The sequence below is a fragment of the Monodelphis domestica genome, chromosome 6 (assembly GCF_027887165.1).
Source record: "Monodelphis domestica isolate mMonDom1 chromosome 6, mMonDom1.pri, whole genome shotgun sequence".
Lineage (NCBI taxonomy): Eukaryota > Metazoa > Chordata > Mammalia > Didelphimorphia > Didelphidae > Monodelphis > Monodelphis domestica.
In genome coordinates, this window is record NC_077232.1 from 5,989,391 (window position 1) to 6,010,227 (window position 20,837).

Genomic DNA, 20,837 nt, shown 5'->3' on the forward strand with positions numbered 1-20,837 from the left:
ACTGGATATTCCATCAGATCAAGTAGCCTCCCTCCCTGCACCACACTGCCCTCCCCTTCCTGGAAGGCCCTGGAGCAGACCTTCAGGAAATTGTGTCAGTCTTTGGCCCCAGGTTGTGTTTCTCCTGGGGCTCAGCAGTGAGAGCTCAGGCAGGAAAACCTGTTACCCTAAGCAGGATGATGGGTGGCTCCAGGCAGGCTGAACCACCGGATTAACCAGAATCTTCTAGACCCTCTGCAATCTGGCTTCCAATGCTGTGGATCCATTGGCACTTAGAAGGCATCGGGGACAGTGGAGGTTAAGTGACTTGGCCAGGGTCACCCAGCTAGCAAGTATCTGAGGCCACATTTGAACCTAGGACCTCTCATCTCTAGGCCTGGCTGTCTCTCCACTGAGCCACCTGATGCCCTCTCTCCCCACCCCAAGTCCAATTGATCTCTTGATTGCCAGCTCCATTGGTCTTGGACCAGTCCTCACCTTTCTCAGCATGTCTGCAGCCTTCCCACCTCTCCAGCACCACCTTTGGGACATGCTCTCTCCTGGGTCTCCTCCCCCCTGACCATTCCTTTTTCAGTCTCCTGAGCTGCCAACTAGAGATGTCTCCCCAAGCCCTGCCCCCTCCTGAATTCTCTCACGGTGATCTCCTCAGCTCCCAAGGGTGCAATGATCATCTCCTGGGAGGTGCTTCCAGATTTCCAGATCCAGGCCAGCCCTCGCGCCTCTCTCTGGAGCCACCCGCCCTCTCCAACTGCCTTTGACTTCCCAAACTCCACATGTCCAGAACAGAAGTCATTCTCTCTCTCTCTGTCTCTCTCTGTCTCTCTCTGTCTCTCTCTGTCTCTCTCTCTCTCTCTCTCTCTCTCTCTCTCTCTCTCTCTCTCTCTCTCTGTCTCTCTCTCGGCACACTCTCACTCACCATGACTCTGTCTCCAAATCCTGCCCTTTCTCCCTCCAGATGCCTCTCAGATAGCCTCACCCCCTCTTGCAGGACCATTGGCTGGGCTCTCTGCTCCAAGCCTCTCCTTCTGTCTGCCTTCAGCTGCTACAGCACCTTCCCTAACATCCAGGGCTGGTCCAGCCACTCTTCTATGGGGCCATCCCAGCAGTCCCCCGCCGTCTCCAAGACCAAATGCAAAGTCTTTTGTTTGGCTTCTCCGGCCCTTTCCTCCCCTGGGCTGTTGCTCAGTCATGTCCAACTCTTCCTGACTCCATTTGGGGCTTTTCTTGGCAGAGATACTAGACTAGAGGGATTTGCCATTGCCATTTCCAACTCATTTTGTAGATGAGGAAACTGAGGCAAACAAGGTTAAACCACTTGTCCAGGGACACACGGCTACTAAGTATCTGAGACCAGATTTTAACTTGGATCTTCTTGTCTCCAAGCCTGCACCTCGTCCATGATGACACCACCAGCCAGCTGCCCTCCGACCCTCTAAGATGCAGCGACACTGGCCTCCATGCTATTCCTCACACACGACACCCCGTCTCTCACCTCCAGGATTTTACATTGGCTATTCCTGTTTATGGGATGCCAGGCTCCCTTACCTCAACTGCTCAGGCTTCCTTCAAGATTCACCTCAAGTTTGGCCTCCTACAAGGGACTTTTCCAGGTCCTCCCACCTCCCACCTTCCATTATCAGTGTCGCTCTCCTATACGTACATACAGATAGACAGATAGGTAGATAGATGGATAGATAAAAAGAGATATGGATGGATAGGTAGATGGATAGATAGATGGATGGATGGATGGATGGATGGATGGATGGATGGATGGAGAGATCGATAGATGGACAAGTAGAGAGAGATAGATGGATAGGTGGATAGATAGACAGGTAGATAGATGGAGGGATGGATAGATAGAAGATAGCTATACAGACAGACAAACAGATAGATGAATGGACAGACAGACAGACAGATGGATAGGTGAATATATAGATGGTGGATGGATAGAGAGATAGTTAAATGGACAGGTAGAGAGAGATAGATGGATAGATAAAGAATAGATAGATGGACAGACAGACAGATGAATGGACAGATAGGTGATGGATGGATGGATGGATGGACAGACAGGCAGATAGATAGATAATAGCTAGATAGGTAGGTAAAGAGAGATGGATGGACAGACAGATAGATAGATGGATAGCTAGCTAGATGATGGATGGATAGATACATACATACATAGTTAGATGGACAGGTAGAGAGAGAGTTGGATGGATAGATAAAAGACAGACAGACAGATAGACAGATGGATGGATGGATGGATGGATGGATGCATGGATAGATGAATACTTATTTACATGTCTTCTCTTCCTCTAGAGCATGAACTGTGTTTAGGGAATGTGCTTGCCTTTCTCTGTATCCCCAGAGCTTGGCCCAGTGCCTGGGTACAGCTAGCACTTAATAAATGCTTGTGGGCTCCCTGACTGACTGCCCCACCTTGGGAAGGAGAGGCCAAATAGCAGCATGGAAAGAGGAACAAGAGTGATGCGTGGGCAGGAGGTGGCCACTTTCCTCTCGGCCCTGTCTCCTTCCATTCCTGTGACCTTAGGTAAATCTCTTTCCCTCTCTGGGTTTACTTTCCTCATGTGCAGGTGGGGGACTTGGACACGATGGCCTTGGCCATCCCTTTTGGCCCAGTTTCATGACTTTATAAAGGGCCACATTAAAACAAAACCTCCCCCAAACCCATCCAAGGTTGGCCTGGCTTCTTTCGCCTGCAGCCCATCTCCTCTCCCTGCTCCATCTCTACACCCCCCTCCTACAATGTCCTGGGGGGCCTTTCCAGGTCCTGAGAAGGGGGGAATCGGCAGCCAGTGAAGCCCTCTAGAGGCCGGCTGGCTGCCTCTTCTTCCCTCCATGTCTTGTCTGCAATCTGGGCAGCTGCCACCAGATGCCCCTCAGGGAAGAGGAGTCTTCCAGCTGACGAGCCAGGAAGGATTGGTCGGTTCGAGGGTTTTCTTACAAAACTGGATAAAAACAAGGAAACTGCAGTCAAAGCCCCAAGACGAGTCTTATCTGAATCGGACAACATTCTGGAAAGACTTTTGTCCGTTAGTGTTCAAGCCCCGGAGCAGTGAGCTTTGGGGCTGCCTTGCCTGTCTATTTGTCCTAACACTACTTCTTTCAAAGCCAATGGGAGCCCCTCCTTCCCAGCCTGTGCTACCATCTCATGCGGTATGAGGACTGCCGGGATGAGAGAGCTCTTAGAATGTGAAAGATCAGAGCTGGGAGGGCCCTTAGAACACAGAAGAACATGGAACAGCCGAGATGTAAAGAAACTTAGAATGCAGAAGACAAAATATCAGTGCTGGGAAAGCCCTTAGCACAGAAAAAGCCAGAGCTGGGAGAGACCTAGAACCCAGAACATCAGAACTGGGAGGATAATAGAACATACAACACGAAATGTCAGAGATGAGAGGAACCTTAGGATATAGAACATGGAATATCAGAGATGATGAGGAACCTTAGAACATACAACATGGAATGTCAGAGATGAGAGGAACCTTGGGATATAGAATGTGGAATATCAGAGAACAGAGGAACCCTAGGATATAGAACATGGAATGTCAGAGATGAGAGGAACTTTAGGATATAGAGCGTGGAATGTCAGAGATCAGAGGAACCTTAGGATATAGAGCATGGAATATCAGAGATGAGAGGAACCTTAGGATATAGAACGTGGAATATCAGAGATGATGAGGAACCTTAGAACATACAACATGGAATGTCAGAGATGAGAGGAACCTTAGGATATAGAACGTGGAATATCAGAGATGATGAGGAACCTTAGAACATACAACATGGAATGTCAGAGATGAGAGGAACCTTAGGATATAGAACGTGGAATATCAGAGAACAGAGGAACCCTAGGATATAGAACATGGAATGTCAGAGATCAGAGGAACCTTAGGATATAGAGCATGGAATATCAGAGATGAGAGGAACCTTAGGATATAGAACGTGGAATGTCAGAGATGAGAGGAACCTTAGGATATAGAATGTGGAATATCAGAGATGAGAGGAACCCTAGGATATAGAATGTGGAATGTCAGAGATGAGAGGAACCTTGGGATATAGAATGGGGAATATCAGAGATCAGAGGAACCTTAGGATATAGAACATGGAATATCAGAGATCAGAGGAACCTTAGGATATAGAACATGGAATATCAGAGATCAGAGGAACCTTAGGATATAGAACGTGGAATATCAGAGATCAGAGGAACCCTAGGTTATAGAACATGGAATGTCAGAGATGAGAGGAACCTTAGGATATAGAACGTGGAATGTCAGAGATGAGAGGAACCTTAGTATATAGAACATGGAATATCAGAGATCAGAGGAACCTTTGGATATAGAATGTGGAATATCAGAGGTCAGAGGAACCTTGGGATATAGAACGTGGAATGTCAGAGATCAGAGGAACCTTAGGATATAGAGCATGGAATTTCAGAGATGAGAGGAACCTTAGAACATACAACATGGAATGTCAGAGATGAGAGGAACCTTAGAACATACAACATGGAATGTCAGAGATGAGAGGAACCTTAGAACATACAACACGGAATGTCAGAGATCAGAGGAACCTTAGGATATAGAATGTGGAATGTCAGAGATCAGAAGAACCTTAGGATATAGAATGTGGAATGTCAGAGATGAGAGGAACCTTAGGATATAGAACGTGGAATGTCAGAGATGAGAGGAACCTTAGAACATACAACACGGAATATCAGAGATCAGAGGAACCTTAGGATATAGAATGTGGAATGTCAGAGATCAGAAGAACCTTAGGATATAGAACGTGGAATGTCAGAGATCAGAGGAACCTTAGGATATAGAAGGTGGAATGTCAGAGATGAGAGGAACCTTAAGATATAGAATGTGGAATATCAGAGATCAGAGGAACCTTAGGATATAGAACGTGGAATGTCAGAGATGAGAGGAACCTTAGGATATAGAACGTGGAATGTCAGAGATGAGAGGAACCTTAGGATATAGAACGTGGAATGTCAGAGATGAGAGGAACCTTAGGATATAGAACGTGGAATGTCAGAGATGAGAGGAACCTTAGAACATACAACACGGAATATCAGAGATCAGAGGAACCTTAGGATATAGAACGTGGAATATCAGAGATCAGAGAAACCTTAGGATATAGAACATGGAATGTTAGAGATCAGAGGAACCTTAGGATATAGAACGTGGAATATCAGAGATCAGAGAAACCTTAGGATATAGAACATGGAATGTTAGAGATCAGAGGAACCTTAGGATATAGAACATGGAATACCAGAGATCAGAGGAACCTTAGGATATAGAACGTGGAATATCAGAGATGAGAGGAACCTTAAGATATAGAATGTGGAATATCAGAGATCAGAGGAACCTTAGGATATAGAACGTGGAATACCAGGGTCGGGAGGGCTTTTAGACCGCAGGACACATACAAAGTCAAAGTTCAGGAGGGCTTTAGGACCTGGAATAACAGCGGAAAGGAATTTTGGAACATAAAAAACAGAATTTCATCTCTTGGAGGGATCTTAGAACACAGAGCCTCAGAGATCATTTCTGTCTCTTCCAGTCACTAGTCTTGGCTGGACTTTCATGTCTTTCTTTCCAGCCTGGAAGCTTCCCCTTCTCCCACCCCCATTTTTTGTGTGACCTCAACAGGAACTTAAAGCCCCTCAAAAGCCTCCCATGCAGGTCCTCCCTGATTTCATCCCTCTCCGTCTCCACCATCCCTCTCAGCCCCTGCTGCCGGCCTCCCCCCACGGTCCGTGTCCACAAAGCCCTTCGTGTCCACCCCCACTTCCCAGGCCTCGGCCCCTGGCCTGCCCTGGGCACATCCTGCACCCCGGGGCCTCTGGGCACTGACTTCTCATCTTGACGTGCTGGGAGATCTCAATGAGCTCCATCTCTGTGGGCATGTACCCCAGCGTCCGCATGCAGGCCCCCAGCTCCCGGTAGCCAAGGTAGCCGTCTCGGTCAGTATCGAACTCATTGAAGGCCTCCAGCAGCTCTGTCCAGCCCAGCAGCATGGGGAGTGGGGCGAGAAGGGAAGGGTCAGGGCTCAGCCCCCTCCATTGTAGGCACCCCTCGCCCATCTACACCAACTCCCAGGGCTCCCCAGGCCCCTCCTCCCCCTTGGCTCCCATGGGCCCCTCTCCCCTCTGCCTCAGTTTCCCCAGCGGCTCACCATCTAGCTCCTCAGGGGCCAGTTCCCGATCCTGCAAGAAGAGAGATCAGAGATCACGTGTGCCCTCTGCTCCTGCCCAGGAGCCCCTTCGTGGCTTCTCTCTAGTCTGGGAAGGTGGGAGGCAGAAGGAGGAAGCCTGGGCAAGGAGTCCGATCTGGGTAACCTGAGACAAGTCCCTCCCCGTCTCCTGGCCTCAGTTTCCTCCTCTGTGAAATGGGGAGGTTGAACCAGATCATCCCTAACGAAGGTCCCTTCCAGTCCCGACAGCCCGTTTGAACTCCGTCCACACTAAACACGTCAGAGAGCCACAGACAGCGTGGAAAGGGCTTCCCAAGGAGGGGACTCGGTCAGGAGCTGCAGGGGGGCTTCCAGCAGCCCCAGGAAAGAGGCAGGCTTGACAAAGGCAGCCACTGAGGCTCAGGGATGTTGTGAGTGGCCCAGGTCACACAGCAGTCAGCCACGGCCAGCACAAGCTGGCGTCCCTTCTGCCTCCAGCCCTGGACCGTCTCCCCAAAACGTCACATTGGCCCAGGTCAGAACCCAAGGGTCCGCGGCGCCATGCGCCCAGCCTTCTCCTCCTCCCCAGTCCCGGGCCCTCGTCCCTTCCAGAGACCTGCGATGGGGGGGTCAGGGCAAAGGGTATGGGTGTGGCGGGGGGCCCCAGTTAGTCCCACCCCCACAATCCCAGGGCCCGGGCCCTCACCTTGCCAAAGACACTGTTCAGCAGGGGCCAGTAAGCCTTGTGGGCAGGGTCGTGCTGAGAGTCGCCCCGGTGCCGATGGGACAGCCTTCGGGGGCCGGGAGCCAGGGCAGCCTGGGAGCCTTCGCCGGGCCCGGCCTCCCCCTCAGCGGAGGCCCCCCCGTTCTTGTGGGCTTCGTGGCCCCCGAGAGCGGGCTTCTCCCCGGAGTCTCCGTGCCTGCCTTTCTGGGACTCTCTGCGCCCCTTTTCTCTCTTGCTTCTCCTTCTGCTCTGCTCTCTGGGGATCCCCCCCTCCTTGGCTCTGGTGGCCTCCCCTGGGGGAGCCTCCTCCGCCCCCCCGCCCTGGCTGGCCTCTGCCTTCCTGGGTTCGCCCCCATTCTTGGCAGCCATGCGGGCGCTCACATCCAGCCCTGAGGAGGATCCAGAAAATCAGCTTAGTGCCACCCGCGCCCAGGGAACAGCAGGGCTGGGGTCAGGTCAGCCGCGGGGCTTAAGGGAAGTAAGAAGGACGCTGGCGGCTGCTTATCTCCCCGCCCCCACTCCGCCCGGCTGCCCCTGCCGGGCCCCAAGGCGGCCAGCGACCCCCGAAACCGCCCAGACCACCCTGACGGCCGCCCGGCCGCTCCTCGGCCTCTCTGGCTCCCTCGTGGCCCACGACCCGGTCCAAGGGTGCTGACTCGGGAGGCCATCAAGCTCAACCTTGGCATTTGACAGAAGAAATGGGGCCCCGGAAGAGGACCCAGAAGGAAAGGAGGGAAAGGGGGGAGCGGAAGAGGTGAGACTTGAATCCAGGACCTCGGAGCCCAAATCTGTGCCTCTGCGGTGCAGGTTCCTCCTTGTAGAAGGGGGAGAAGGCAATCCTCGATCAGAGAGGAGTGGGAGAGAATGCGTCGCTTGACCCCCGAGATGACTCTCGATATCCTGCCCCACCGCCCCAACACACACGATTATTCCCGTGTCCACAGGGGCCTTCTGGAGACACTGCCTTCACGCAATGGAGGAATTAAAGGGTGTATCAGGTGGATGCAGGGCAGGAAACACAAAGATAAAAGAGTTTACAATTTACTGAGGAAAATGATGTCATTATTTATTAGCGCAGAGACGGGGCCTGGAGTCAGGAAGATCCGGGTTCAAATCTCTCCTCAGACACTTACTAGCTGTGGGACCCTGGGCAAGTTACTTAACCACATCTGTCTCAGTTTCCTCAGCTGTAAAATGGGGATAACCAAGGTCATCCAATGGTCAGTCGTCCTGGCTTTTGTCTTGTCACTGGACCTTGATGACTGAGGACTTTGTGTGAGATTCTGCCTCACTTCAATCCAATTGGTGTATACATCAAGACATCTCCCTGTGACGTCAAAAATAAAGGATGGCCAGGCCTAGCGATGGGAGGTCCTGGGTTCAAATCTGACCTCGGACACTTTCTGGCTGTGTGACCCTGGGCAAGTCACTTAACCCCCATTTGCTAGCCCTTCCTGCTCTTCTGCCTTTGAATTAATCCACAGTCTTGATTCTAAGATGGAAGGGAAGGACATAAAAAGAAAAGGCAAGACGAGAGAAAAGGAGGGATGAACAAGATGAGGATGAAGAAGTCTCTCCCTCTTGGGTTATAGAGAGGAATCAAGGAGATGATATCTGTTGAGCGCTTTGCCAGCTTTGAAGGGCTCTGTAAATGCCAGCTGCTGGGTTTATTATTATTCACAAAGAAGAGCATAGCTCAGCCGAAGCTGGTTGGGTTTTTGATTGAGAGAAAAGTAAAGGGAGTCTGTTCCAGGCTTGGAGGAACCCACCAGGCAAATGTGCAGAGGTGGGAAACAGCAGGAATCCTCAGAATCTAAGACGGCTGAATCCTAGGATTAATGAAGGAAATAAATAGGAAATAATACTGGCAGGTGACCCTGGAGTGGGCCATGCGTGTGCTTTTATGAGTCACTGAGGCATCTTGACACCAGGAATGTGCTGTACGTGGTCAGCCTGACACCTGGCCTATGAAATGCCTACTATGTGCAGGCACTGGGCTAAGAGCTGCAGATCCAAAGAAAAGCCACAAACCAAAGCAAAATGACCCTGCCCTCCAGGTGTCTCCAGTCGGATGGAGGAGACACCAAGCAAACACCTATGGCCACCGGATCTAGAGATGGGATGAATCGGAGATCCTCCACGGAAGGAGGGCTGGGAAGGAGTCTTGAGGAAGGCAAGACCTTACCTGGGACTTGAAGGAAGCCGGGAGGTAGAGATGACATGGGCATGGGGGCAGCCAATGGAATTGCTCCCAGTTGGGTGGCGGAGCATCCCTGTGCAAGGTGGACGTTGGCGTAGCTGTGGGGTAGAGGAATGGGTTACCATGGGGGGGGGGGGCTTGGTCTTTGTCCTTACAGGGAACTCCAGTTCCTTGATTCCTCAGTTCTTTCCCAGGCCGTACATCACCCCAGCACTGGCCAGGCGCTCTTCCCTTCCACCATCTTCTCTTCTTCTTAGGTGCTCATGACACTGTTCTCTCCCTGTTCTCCTCCCACCTATCCGACTGCCCCTTCGCAGTACCCTTGGCTAGACTTTTAGCCCACTAAGGGGTGGGGGGCTCCCCAGGCTCCATTCTGGGTCCTCGTGTCTTCTCCCTCTGGATTATTTCACTTGGTGACCTCAGCAACTCCCGTGGTTTCACTTAGCATCTCTGCTGGTCATTTTCAAACCTCTTTATCCAGCTCTCACCTCGAACCCAGCCTCTAGTCTCATACTTCCTACTGCTATCCAGGCATATTGGATGGGTTGTCCCAGAGGCATCTTCAACCCAACCTGTCCAAAAGTGACCTCATTCCCCTCTTCCCTTCTGCGTACTTCTGAGAGCAGGCACCACCCCCTTCCCAGGCCCCCAGCTCCAAACTGGCCCCCTTCACAGACCCTAGCCAACTTGTGGCCAAGCCCTAGGAGTCCTACCCTTGTCATTTCTCTTGTAATTCCCCTTCTCTCGGAAACTGCCACCACCCTGGTGTGATCAGTCAGTGAATAAACATGTATTAAGTGCCTACTATGTGCCAAGCAAGCTTTATGCTAAGGGATGGAGATTTAAAAAAGAAGGAGAAGCAAAAGACAGTGCTTAGCTAACACAGAGCGCTCACCGTCTAATGAAGGAGACAAAAGCAAGCAAATATGGACAAACAAGCATCTACGTGTACAGGACAAACAGAAGGTAAGAGGGGAAGGCACTAGAATTAAGAGGGATTGGGAAAGGCTTTTGGTAGAAGATGGGATTTTAGTCAGGACTTGAAGAAAGCCGGCGAGGCCAGGTGGCAGAGACGAGGAGGGAGAATGGGGGAAGCCAGAGAATGCCCGGCGCTAGGAGGCGGAGAAGCGGTTTTATTGGGCAACAACAAGGAAGCTGCTTCAAAGAGTATATAGGAGGTAGTGCAATATCAATAATAAGGAAACAGGTCTTGATCAACGATACGTGTAAAACCCAGTGGAATTGCACATCTGGGGGGGGCCGGGGCGGGGGAGGAAAAAATATGAATCCTGTAATCATGGGAAAATAGTCTAAATTAATTCAAGAAAAGTTTTCAATAAAAAAAGAGGAGGAACATAGGAGGAAGCTCATCGCCTCATTCCTCTATTATTGCACTACCTGCTGGTTGGTCTCCCTGCTACTTCATTCCCTACTTCCTACTCCAATCAGCTTACAAAACATTCTCTCTAAGACTCCCCTATGACCATATCACTGTTCTATCCAATAACCTCCAGGGCCCTCTGTCACTTTCAGAGTCAAATATAAAATCCTTCATTCAACATCCAAATCCCTTAATTATCTTCATTCCTTTCCAGGCTCGCCTGCCTCCCTCCCCTCCACGTACTCTGCCATCCAATGACATTGGCCTCCTGACTTGCCTTCACAAATAACCCTCCATCTCCCTATAGCATTCTTCCTCCACATCTCCTCCTGGCCTCTCTGGCTTCCTTTGAGTCCCTGCAAGAAGCCTTTCTCAGTCCTCCCTAATCTTAGCACCCTCCTTCTGAAACTGCCCCCAATGTATCCCACCTATGGTTTGTTTGTTCACATATTGTTTGTTGTTTACATAGTGCCACCCCTGTTGCACTAGGAGCTCTTGAAGACAGGGACCATTTTTTGTCTTTTTCTGCAAGCCAAGCACTTAGCACAGTGCCTAACACATAGTAGGTGCTTAACATTTGTTAGATAATTGACTTCTATAGTCCCAAACATTTTCCTGAAACAACAAATTTTTCAAACACCTCTATTGTTCTGGCAGAGCTATTTGATTGAGAAGCAGGGGATACCATTGTCTCTGGAGACATCTGAGAAATTAGAATTCATAGAATTCGCATCGTGGGTCACCCCAAAGGCATTCAAGGAGTGTGTGGTGGGTCTCAGTAAGAAGCAATATATCATAGACCAATAATCATGCAGGCAAAGTTGCATAAAGGAGAGATGTGGGATTAGAACTAGAAGATATTCCATTAAAACCATATACCGCACTTTATTCATCCATTTTTCAGGTGATAGACAATCCTCAGTGGCAAAGAATTGGAAATTGGGTTTGTCCATCACTTGGGGAATGGATGAACGAGTTGTGTGTAAAGGTTAAAATTAATGGTTGAATGATGATTATATAAAATTATGTGATTGCCAGTATTTATTATATCTCGAGTCAGAAATTTATTTACAAATAGAGAGGAAACAATAAAGAAGAGAAATGTGAGGGGGATAGAGAAGTTATCTATCCTATCAACTTAAATGTTTTGTTCTGGGTCCACTTAGTCCAGGCAGAGATTAATTAACTCTCAACCAAGAAGGCTGGTAGTGAGTAACCATTCAGCCTTCTCCAAGATGGAAGCTAGTCTCTTCAGAAGCTAGGAAAGGGGTCAGCCTTTTCCTCACCCAATGAAGTAATCCAAGAGTCAGAGTCCAAGAAGAAGCCAAGCTCCTAGCCCATGATCCAAGTCATAGTCTCCAGTGAAGCGCCTTTGAAGACTATCTAAGGCTATCTCCAGAAGACAATCTCTTCAGACTATCTTCTCAAAGACAATCTGCCCTGAAGGAGTTTGGGCTTGCTTTTTATGGTTACTTCTTGTCCCCTCTCCTCTTCACAGGAGTCAATCACAGTTTCCAAATTGTCTAGCACTGCCCAGGGGGCAGTGTCTGTAGGAGGGACTTCTCACTTTCTGAAGGTTAAGTTCTCATCAAAAAGATCCACAGATCTGGCTGATTGAATTTCTAAAGGGTATGAATTCTCTAAGTACCTTGCTAGCTTCTCACCTAGTACTAAGTAGGGTGTTTAATCTTTTGTTTCAATTCAAAAGTAGACAAAGGAGAGTTAATCCTGTTTTCCACAATCTAGGGAAGAATTAAGTAAGGGTTCTTAAGTTATTATTAACTCAGGATAGACAACAGAGTAGAGAATTCTCTTTCACATGTGGCATCTGGCTGTAATGGAATACTATTGTGCCATAAGAAATGATGAACAGGATAAGTTCAGAAAAACCTGGAAAGACTTCTATGAACTGATGCAGAGTGACGTGAGCAGAACCAGAAGAACTGAGTATGTTACTGTATACAGTAAGAGAAATACTATACAGTGATCTATCTACTGTGAAGGACTAAACCATTATCAGCAAAGCAAGACTCCAAGACAACCGTAAGGTACTCATGATGAAAACGCTCTCCACAGCCAAAGAAGGACCTGTTGGAGTCCAAGGCCAAACAAAGCAGGCCCGCTTCCACTTCATTTCCTTTATGAGATTTCTATTGTATGTGTGATATGTGGCTTCTATCATGACATGAGCAATATAGAAATATGTAATACAGGAAAGTACTTGTATAACTTGGACTATTTACTGCCATGGGGAGAAGGGAGGAAGGAGATAGGGAGAAATCTGAGCCCTAAAATGTTCGAAAACAATTATCAAAAACTGTTTCTACGTGGAACTGAAAAATTAATTTATTTATTTTTAAAAATGTTTTAAAAGGCCTAGATTTAAAAAAAAAGAACTAGAGGGAAGCCAAAGAACAGGCTTTATGTGCCATTGGCGTCCAATCAATGTCAATGCCTAGAGGAAGGCCCCCAGCTCAGGGGATAAACAAGAGTGTGGACAACCATCCTGTGGGTTAGGCAGGCTCTTTGTGAAATCTCCTAAAGCAGTGAAGTTATAGATTCCTCAAAGACACCAGACTGTCTCCCAAAGTGGGATGGAATGCCTCTGGAGGTAGTGAGTTCCCTGTCCCTCGAGGGATGAGAGGTACCAGAGACTAAGCTGAGCATCTCAGTATCCCTCCGTGGTCCCTTCCAGCTCTGAGAGTCAGTGACCCTTGAGTCTAATCGATACTAACCTAGCAGCCCCTTTGGAAACCTCCCGTTAGAACATGCGCTTCTTGAGGTCAGGAGCTGTCCTTTTGTCTCTTTTAGCATTCCCAGTAGTCTCTGTATTCTCTATTCTACATGCCTGGCACGTAGGAGGCGCTTAAGAAGAGGCCAGGTGGTTGGCTCTTTCCATCTTGCAGAGCCCCAGTGGACAGTAGGATTTGGAACCTGCAAGAGAACCAAAAGCTCGAAGTCAGTTAGAACAGAGCCAGGCTCCTGGGCAGGCTGTCAAGGGCCTTGAATGCCAATCTAAAGGGACGCTGGAGACAGGCCAATGAACCTCTAAGCCAGAGGGGCCTATTTCTGCCCATTCTGAGCTGCCTGGTGAATGAGGAAGGGCACTCGGGAAAGCCTGGCCCCCTTCCACCTCCTCATTCACCGCAGTCAGCGACGCTGACCTCCTGGTCTCTCTCTAAGGGAGGGAGGGATGTGCGGCATCACTACTGCTCCCAGCAGTCCCCACAGGACTGGGGGCCTAGGTCGGGGGAAGCCGGCTGGGGCAGCCTGACTCCAGATCGCTGCCCAGCAGGGCCTGGGGTTAGAGTTTCTCCAAGAGAGGAGTTCTATGAATGTTTAATGGGCTGCCCGTCTTGGGTTACCTCTCCCACCACACAAGTGCATGGGGCGTCCGTCCACTCCACCCGGAGCCCAAGCCCAGACAGACAGACTGGCAGACAGGCCGTCACACCCCTTGGGCCTGCCTCGCTGCCTGGCAAGGGGAACTGGGAGTAGACGCAGAGAAGTTAGACTGTTGTGTGGGAGCTGCAATCTGCCCCATCCTCATCCCTGTCCCCGGTGGCTGCCCCCCATGTGCCGGTAAGCCCATCTACCCCCGTGAACCCCCAGCCACGGCCTCTTCCTGGCCCTCAGGCCCCTGTCCAGGAGGTTTGGGGAGGAACTTCCTAGGGGAGGGGGTCTAGCGTGGTGGCAAGGACAGTCCCCCCCCAGCTTTTTAGCATGGAGACCCCATAGAGGGGTGTCCCCACCCATAGGAGCTGGCCCCCAGGCAGGGCTGCAGAGGTCCCCCGAAGGCTGGAGGCAGAAAAAAGGATCATAGGACTTGGAGCCAGGAGGGATCTTCGAGGGCAGCAGCGCTCATTTTACAGAGGAAGCAGGTCCAGAGAGGGGACGATCTGCCCCAAGCCTCCCAGCTGAGTCAGGAGCGAAGCCTTAGACCTGCTCCTTCAATCTAGCAAGCTATTTGCCACGGGCTCTTTTGGGCGAGGAGGAAACCCATTTTTCCTCAGAAGGACCAATCTGGGAACTCCTAGAGGAGGGACTCCTGGGAAAGAGAATCATTGAGTCTGGAAGAATCTGTAGTGGCTGGAAAGGTCTTTAGAGGTCCTGGAGCCCATTTTATAGGAGGGGTAAACTGATGGGAAGGAAGGAAGGAGGGAGAGAGGGAGGAAAGAAGGAAGGGAAGGAGGGAGGAAGGAAGGGAGGGAAGGAAGAAGGGAAGGAGGGAGGAAGGAAGGAAGAAAGGTAGGGAAGGAGGGAGGAAGGAAGAAAGGAAGAAAGGAAGGAAGGAAGGGAGGAAGAAAGGGAGAAAGGGAGGAAGGAAGGAAGGGAGGAAGGGAGGAAGGAAGGAAGGAAGGAAGGAAGGAAGGAAGGAAGGAAGGAAGGAAGGAAGGAAGGAAGGAAGGAAGAAAGGAAGGAAGGAAGAAAGGAAGGAAGGAAGGAAGGAAGGAAGGAAGGAAGGAAGGAAGGAAGGAAGGAAGGAAGGAAGGAAGGAAGGAAGGAAGGAAGGAAGGAAGGAAGGAAGGAAGGAAGGAAGGAAGGAAGGAAGGAAGGAAGGAAGGAAGGAAGAAAGGAAGGAAGGAAGAAAGGAAGGAAGGAAGGAAGGAAGGAAGGAAGGAAGGAAGGAAGGAAGGAAGGAAGGAAGGAAGGAAGGAAGGAAGGAAGAAAGGAAGGAAGGAAGGAAGGAAGGAAGGAAGGAAGGAAGGAAGGAAGGAAGGAAGGAAGGAAGGAAGGAAGGAAGGAAGGAAGGAAGGAAGGAAGGAAGGAAGGAAGGAAGGAAGGAAGGAAGGAAGGAAGGAAGGAGGGGAAGGAAGGAAGAAAGGCTCAGAGGGAAGGAGATTGGCCTTTTAGAAGTGGCCATCCTTTCTACCAGTCACCTTTCTTTGTCCTGAGCTCCTGGTCAAGGATATCTTCCTGCTTCCTTCTCCTGGCACTATAAGCCCGGCAAGTATCAACAACTTCTCTAGCTCCTCCCAGTCTCCTCCTCATCTGAAGCAGAGCCTCTGAGGGAGCTAGGAGGAAACTCTAGTAATCTAGTCCATAGTGCTGTGCCTAGAGTCACAAAGACCTGAGTTCAAATCTTACCTCAGATACTTACTAGCTGGATCACTCTGGACAAGTCCCTTTACCTCCTGATGGGCCTCAGTTTCCTCATTTATACTCCAAGATCCTTCTAATGCTAAGTCTTTCTGCAGGTCCCAATATTCATTTAGGAGACGCCACTCTAGCCCAAGCACTCTGCTGGTTCCCAGAGGTACAAAGATAGAAATCCAACTTCTGCCTTCAGGGAGCATCATTCTTGCTGGGAAATAGTATATGTATGTATATATATACACAACTACAAGGGCAGCGGAGGGGATCAGGAAAGGCCCCATAGCCTATGGACAATCATCCTCATTTTATACTTGGGGAAACTGATACTCAAAGAGAGTAATTTGCCCAAGATTGTTGCAGTTTAGTTAATTCAGTTGTTTCTGACTCTTTGCGACCCTGTTTGGGATTTTCTTGGCAGAGACACTGCAGGGGTTGGCCATTTCCTTCTCAGCTCAGGTTACAGATGAAGTAACTGAGGCAAACAGGGTTAAGTGACTTGCCCAGGGTCACACAGCTAGTATGTGTTTGAGGCCAGATTTGAACTCAGGTCTTCCTGACTACAGGACTAGCACTCTAGCCACCTAGCTGGCCCTTGCCCAAGGTTATACAGACACAAAATGACAGAAATAGGATTTGAATCCAGGTCTCCAGGGTCCAAGCTCAGCACTCTTTTCACCACATGCCGTGGCCCCTCCAAAGGCTGGGAAGCATCCAGAAGCCAGACAAGGTGAGGTCTTCCTAGGACAGGAGAGAATCGAACACCCTAACCAGGGACATCTGGGTCGGGTGTCTGGAAAAACCCTGGGCAGTATTCCCAGGGGCTCGGACCACTTGCTGCCTGATCCCCTTCTGGGACTCTGGTCCTACCCTGGGCCTTGGCACTGAGGTTCTCCCTGCCCAATGCTAGTGCCCTGGCCCTCCCCCACCGTCCTGGCCCATCCGAAGCCCTTGGTTCTCCCTTCTCCTCTCTCTCTGCCCTGCAGGCCCATTAGCCTGGCCCCCTCAGCGATGGAAGCTGGCAGTGCCAGGCTGGCTCCACCTTGGAGGCCGAAATCTGACTTGGAGGACGACTACTACCCCCAAGGGGGCTGGGACACGGCCTTCCTGGTCATTCTGCTGCTGACGGGGCTGCCGGCCAATGGCCTCATGGCGTGGCTCTCGGGCTGCCAGGCCCGGCGCAGGGCGGGCAAGCGTCTGGCCCTCTTCCTGCTCAGCCTGGCCACCTCAGACTTCCTATTCCTGGTGGCCACCGCCTTCCAGATCATGGAGATTCGACTACAGGGTCACTGGCCCCTCGGAACGGCTGCCTGCCGCTTCTATTACTTCCTGTGGGGGGTCTCCTACTCCTCGGGCCTCTTCCTGCTGGCCGCCCTGAGCCTCGACCGCAGCCTGACGGCATTGTTTCCCCGGTGGTACCCCTGTCGCCGGCCATCTCGCCTGCCCCTCTGGCTCTGCTCGGGGGCCTGGGTGCTGGCCACCCTGTTCAGTGTGCCCTGGCTCATCTTCCCCGAGGCCAACGCTTGGTGGTACGACCTCGTCATCTGCCTGGACTTCTGGGACACTGAGGAGGTGCCCCTTCGGGTCCTGGAGATCTTGGGTGGGCTGCTCCCCTTCCTGCTCCTCCTGCTGTCCCACGTGCTGACCCAAATCCAGGGGTGCCGCCTCCGCCGGCGGCAGCAGCCCCAGGAGGGCAGAGCTGGGCCCCCCCCAGCAGGCTTCTCCCGAGTGGCCTCCACCATCCTGTCAGCCTACGTGGTCCTCCGTCTGCCCTACCAGCTGGCCCAGCTGCTCTACCTGGCTTACCTGTGGGACTTCTATCCCGGCTACCTCTTGTGGGAGGCGCTGGTCTACTCGGACTACCTGATGGTCCTCGACAGCTGCCTGAGCCCCTTCCTCTGCCTCCTGGCCAGCGCCAACGCCCGCGCGCTCCTGCACTCCATGCTGTCCTCCTTCGCGGCTGCTCTGGCCGAAGAGCAGTTCGGGGGTGCCGGGCCTGTAGCCTCACTGCCAGCTCAGCCGGAGTCTGCCACGGTCCAGCTCCAGCCCAGCCCCACCTCCCAGGCCCAGCCCCAGGCCCACCCCACGGCTCAGGCCCAGGTGAACCCTCCCAGCCAGCCCCAGCCAAACCTGATCGATCAACCTCACGTCAACCCAACGGCTCAGCCCTCGGAAGTGCCTCCTACGTCAACCTGTGACCCCACGTCTGGCCTGCCCGAGGAGCAGCCCGCAGCCGCTCCCCAGGAGGGGCCGGCCATAACCCCTGCTGCTGCCGGGGACAGCTCAGGGGATGCCCCGCCAGAGACACCCCCCACCCCTGGCCCCTCTTGAGAGGAGGAACGTGGGCTGGGCTGAGGGAGGCCAGAAAGGGCACCCCATCTCCGGGAGCCCAGACCAACCACTCCTCTCAATGGGCTGAGAGCCAGAGCAGAGAAAGGGATCAAGGGAAGCCCCTTTTACTCCTCTCAGCTAGAGAAGGGGACCCTTGGGTGCTCGAGGGAAGGAGCTCCTCCTCCCTCCCTCCACCGACCCGCCCAAAGGCTTCCCACGGGCCACACCTGAGGACTCGGAGGCGGCTACAGAGGGGGTGCTGCCTGCTCCCTCCAAGCCCAAGAGCCTCGTAGCAGGGCCCTAAGCTGGCCCTCCAGCGCTGGTGCTCCGTAGCAGCTCCCTCAGACCATGCATTCCCCCCACCTCTCTCTCCTCCCTCAAACTGCCAAGAAGAGCGGAGTCTCCAGTCGGGAAGAGCCCCCGACACTCTGACGGTGGCCTGCGCCGTCTGTGGTCCCGGGGGTGGCACCAGTCATGGCAGGAGGCCTCAGTTTCCCCGGGCGTTCTCCTGAGGGCTTCCTTCTCTTCACCAAATGCTCCGGGCTGGTCAAGTGGGGTTTGCTTGACCGAACACTGATTCCCGCCCCACTTCTCCGGAAGCCTCCGTTGGGCAGAGCACCCCTGGGTGCCAGGGCCGGGGGCCTGGTCTCTGCTGGGCTGCCTCACCCATCCCTTTACCTCCAGTCTTTCAGCTTTGGATGACACAAGGACACCAGAAGTCCGAGGGACGTCCTGCCAGGCTTTGCTCAGAGGCCTCCGAGGAGCGCAGACAGCTCGGCCCACTCCCCTGTGAGCTTGGCGGCTCCTCCATCTCCTGCCCACGCGGTGCTCTCGGGCCAGCATCCAGAACAAAGCTGGCCTTTCTCTTGGGCAGCCCCCGCCGTGGGTGCTCCCAGAAGGGCGGGCTGCGCGCTGGCCCCGGGCTTGCCTTCCCCACCGTTCAGGGCCGTCAGGCCCGCTGGCAGACAGGAAGCGCCCGCTCCAATGCTCTCCCCACCGCGTGCCCCGTCCTGGTCTTGGGAAGAAGAGCCCAATCCGGAACCCAAGTGCAAGACGGGACGTTCTTATTGGGCTCAGCCAAACCTCCTCTGGAGGCCTGGTTGGGCCTCCTGGCTCCGAGGCGTTTGCCGGTGCCACTTGCACCTCTGAGCAGGGCGCCGTCCATGCCGGGCAGGCAGCCTGGCGGAGGCGGCAGAGCAGCCGTGCCTCCATGCTCTCACCCGAGCCTTCAGCGGGCTCGGGGACTCGGGCACTCTTCTAAGTCATCAGGCTGCGGCCAATCGGCTTCGGGGCACGTCGGGGGGAGTTTCCTCACCAGGAGTCCCCCACATCCATGCAGTCGGGACCAAAGGGCGAATCTCTCCACGGGCTGCTTCATCCAAGGGACTAATGAAGGAGCAGAAAGCCCAGGGCCAGGCCCGGCTCCTTCGGAGAGCTTTCGAGCTCCACAGAAATGGATTGTTGTCTAACCCCCCCTTTCCCTCCTCTACAGGCTGCCTGAAGCCCTTTCCCAATGGACCTCCCTGACCATGTGACTCCTCCGTCCCCAACTCAAAGATCCCGGGGGATTCTCTAAAATGTGATCTCTTAGGTCGGCATTCAAGGCCTCCCAGCCTCGTGTCCCATTGCTTTCCCTCCTGAAGCTATACGCCGGCCTACCTAGAGGGTTCACCTTTCCGGCGTGCTCCTGGCTGCTATCCAATGGCGTGCTGAGGGGCTGTATGGGGAGGGGATGAGTTCCAGGGGACTAGAGATCTTCAGATAGACTCCTTCCCCTGCTGGGAGAAGGACGTATCTAGAATGACGGAGTCCCCGGAAGTGTCCTTCTCGCCTCAGAGGGGGGACTGGCCAGCGGCTCCCTCTCCCTGTGACCCTCCGGGAGCCGCGCGGGGACACACATTGGCTGTTTATTTGTGTGCATGGGTGTGTGCACAGGCTAGGCCTTTCCTGGCGTGGTGACCCTGGACAGGTCCCTTACCCCTCCGGCCCAGCCCTCGCCCCTCTTCTCCCTCGGAGCAGACACACAGCATTGAGTCTAAGGCCTAAAAAGTAAGTAAAGGCAGGAGTCGGGGAGGCAGTAAGGAGTGCCATCGGATGGCTGAATTCGGGCCCTTGAAAAGAACTGGGGCGCTTCGGTTGGGCCCTGTGGCCCGGCCCCCAGGGCTTCCCTTTCCCCATGCCCAAGGCCCAGGCGAGCCAGCTAGACTCGTGTCCCAGTTCTCCAAGTCCTCCCACACAGCTGCCCACAGGCCCCTCCCCCAGCATGCAGTGCTGGCAGCCTTGGGGGCCCGGCTCAGTATTCATAGTAGCAGCCTCGGAACGTTGCTATGACAATAGTCTTTGTACCCAAGGCCACCGGAGCTCAGAGCTGCCTCGCACTGCCCAGCGCTAGCCCGGTGGCCCAGATAAGCCTGGGAAGGCAATATTGTATCCAAAGATCCGGAACCCAGACCCCAAGCGCTAAGCTATCCAGCCTTGACCGCAGCCACTTCTGGACAGGCCCAGGAGTGCCTCCTCCTCAGCCAGGGGGAGGGGTGGTTCCTCTGCTGACTGCTCGACTTCCCAATGTGCCTAGGACAGTGCTGGACACATTACTGGTGCTCAATAAAGGCTTACACTTGCTGATTGGCCTGAAGATGCCTGGAAAGCTTTGATTGATTTGTTCTGGGACAAAAGGAGCCTCATCCCGTGCTGGGCTCCCCTCAGAGAGCCCTTGGGAGAGGGGCTACCAGCCCAGGCCCCAGAGAAGCCCCCTCAAACACGGGATCCCTCGGGGACGTGGGGTGGTCCTTCCTCCCCCTCCCGGCCTTGGGGCTAATACAGAACGGCCCCCCATGCCTGCGCTCCCTAGAGGACCATGAGGCAGGGGGCTCAGGCCAGAATGGACGGCCAGCAGGGCCCTCCGAAGCCAGAAG

At 53.0% G+C, this 20,837-nt stretch overlaps 3 protein-coding genes across 3 annotated transcripts; 1 reads left to right on the forward strand and 2 right to left on the reverse strand.

Annotated features, from left to right (window-relative positions):
- Positions 1-5,582: 5,582 nt before the first annotated feature.
- On the reverse strand, positions 5,583-20,391 carry LOC130454917 (calcium-binding protein 4-like). The gene is made up of 5 exons (XM_056801227.1): positions 19,582-20,391; positions 13,233-13,431; positions 9,102-9,214; positions 6,196-6,226; positions 5,583-6,018 (listed from the first exon to the last, which is right to left on the reverse strand). The coding sequence occupies exons 2-5, from the start codon at positions 13,309-13,311 to the stop codon at positions 5,744-5,746; spliced, it is 498 nt and encodes a 165-aa protein (XP_056657205.1). The 5' UTR covers positions 13,312-13,431; positions 19,582-20,391; the 3' UTR covers positions 5,583-5,743.
- Positions 6,711-7,460, reverse strand: LOC130454918 (calcium-binding protein 4-like). The gene has a single exon (XM_056801228.1). It carries the CDS (start codon positions 7,283-7,285, stop codon positions 6,860-6,862), a length of 426 nt encoding a protein of 141 aa, XP_056657206.1. The 5' UTR covers positions 7,286-7,460; the 3' UTR covers positions 6,711-6,859.
- Positions 16,603-17,922, forward strand: LOC100028893 (probable G-protein coupled receptor 152). The gene has a single exon (XM_001378765.3). The coding sequence runs from the start codon at positions 16,603-16,605 to the stop codon at positions 17,920-17,922; it is 1,320 nt and encodes a 439-aa protein (XP_001378802.3).
- Positions 20,392-20,837: the final 446 nt, after the last annotated feature.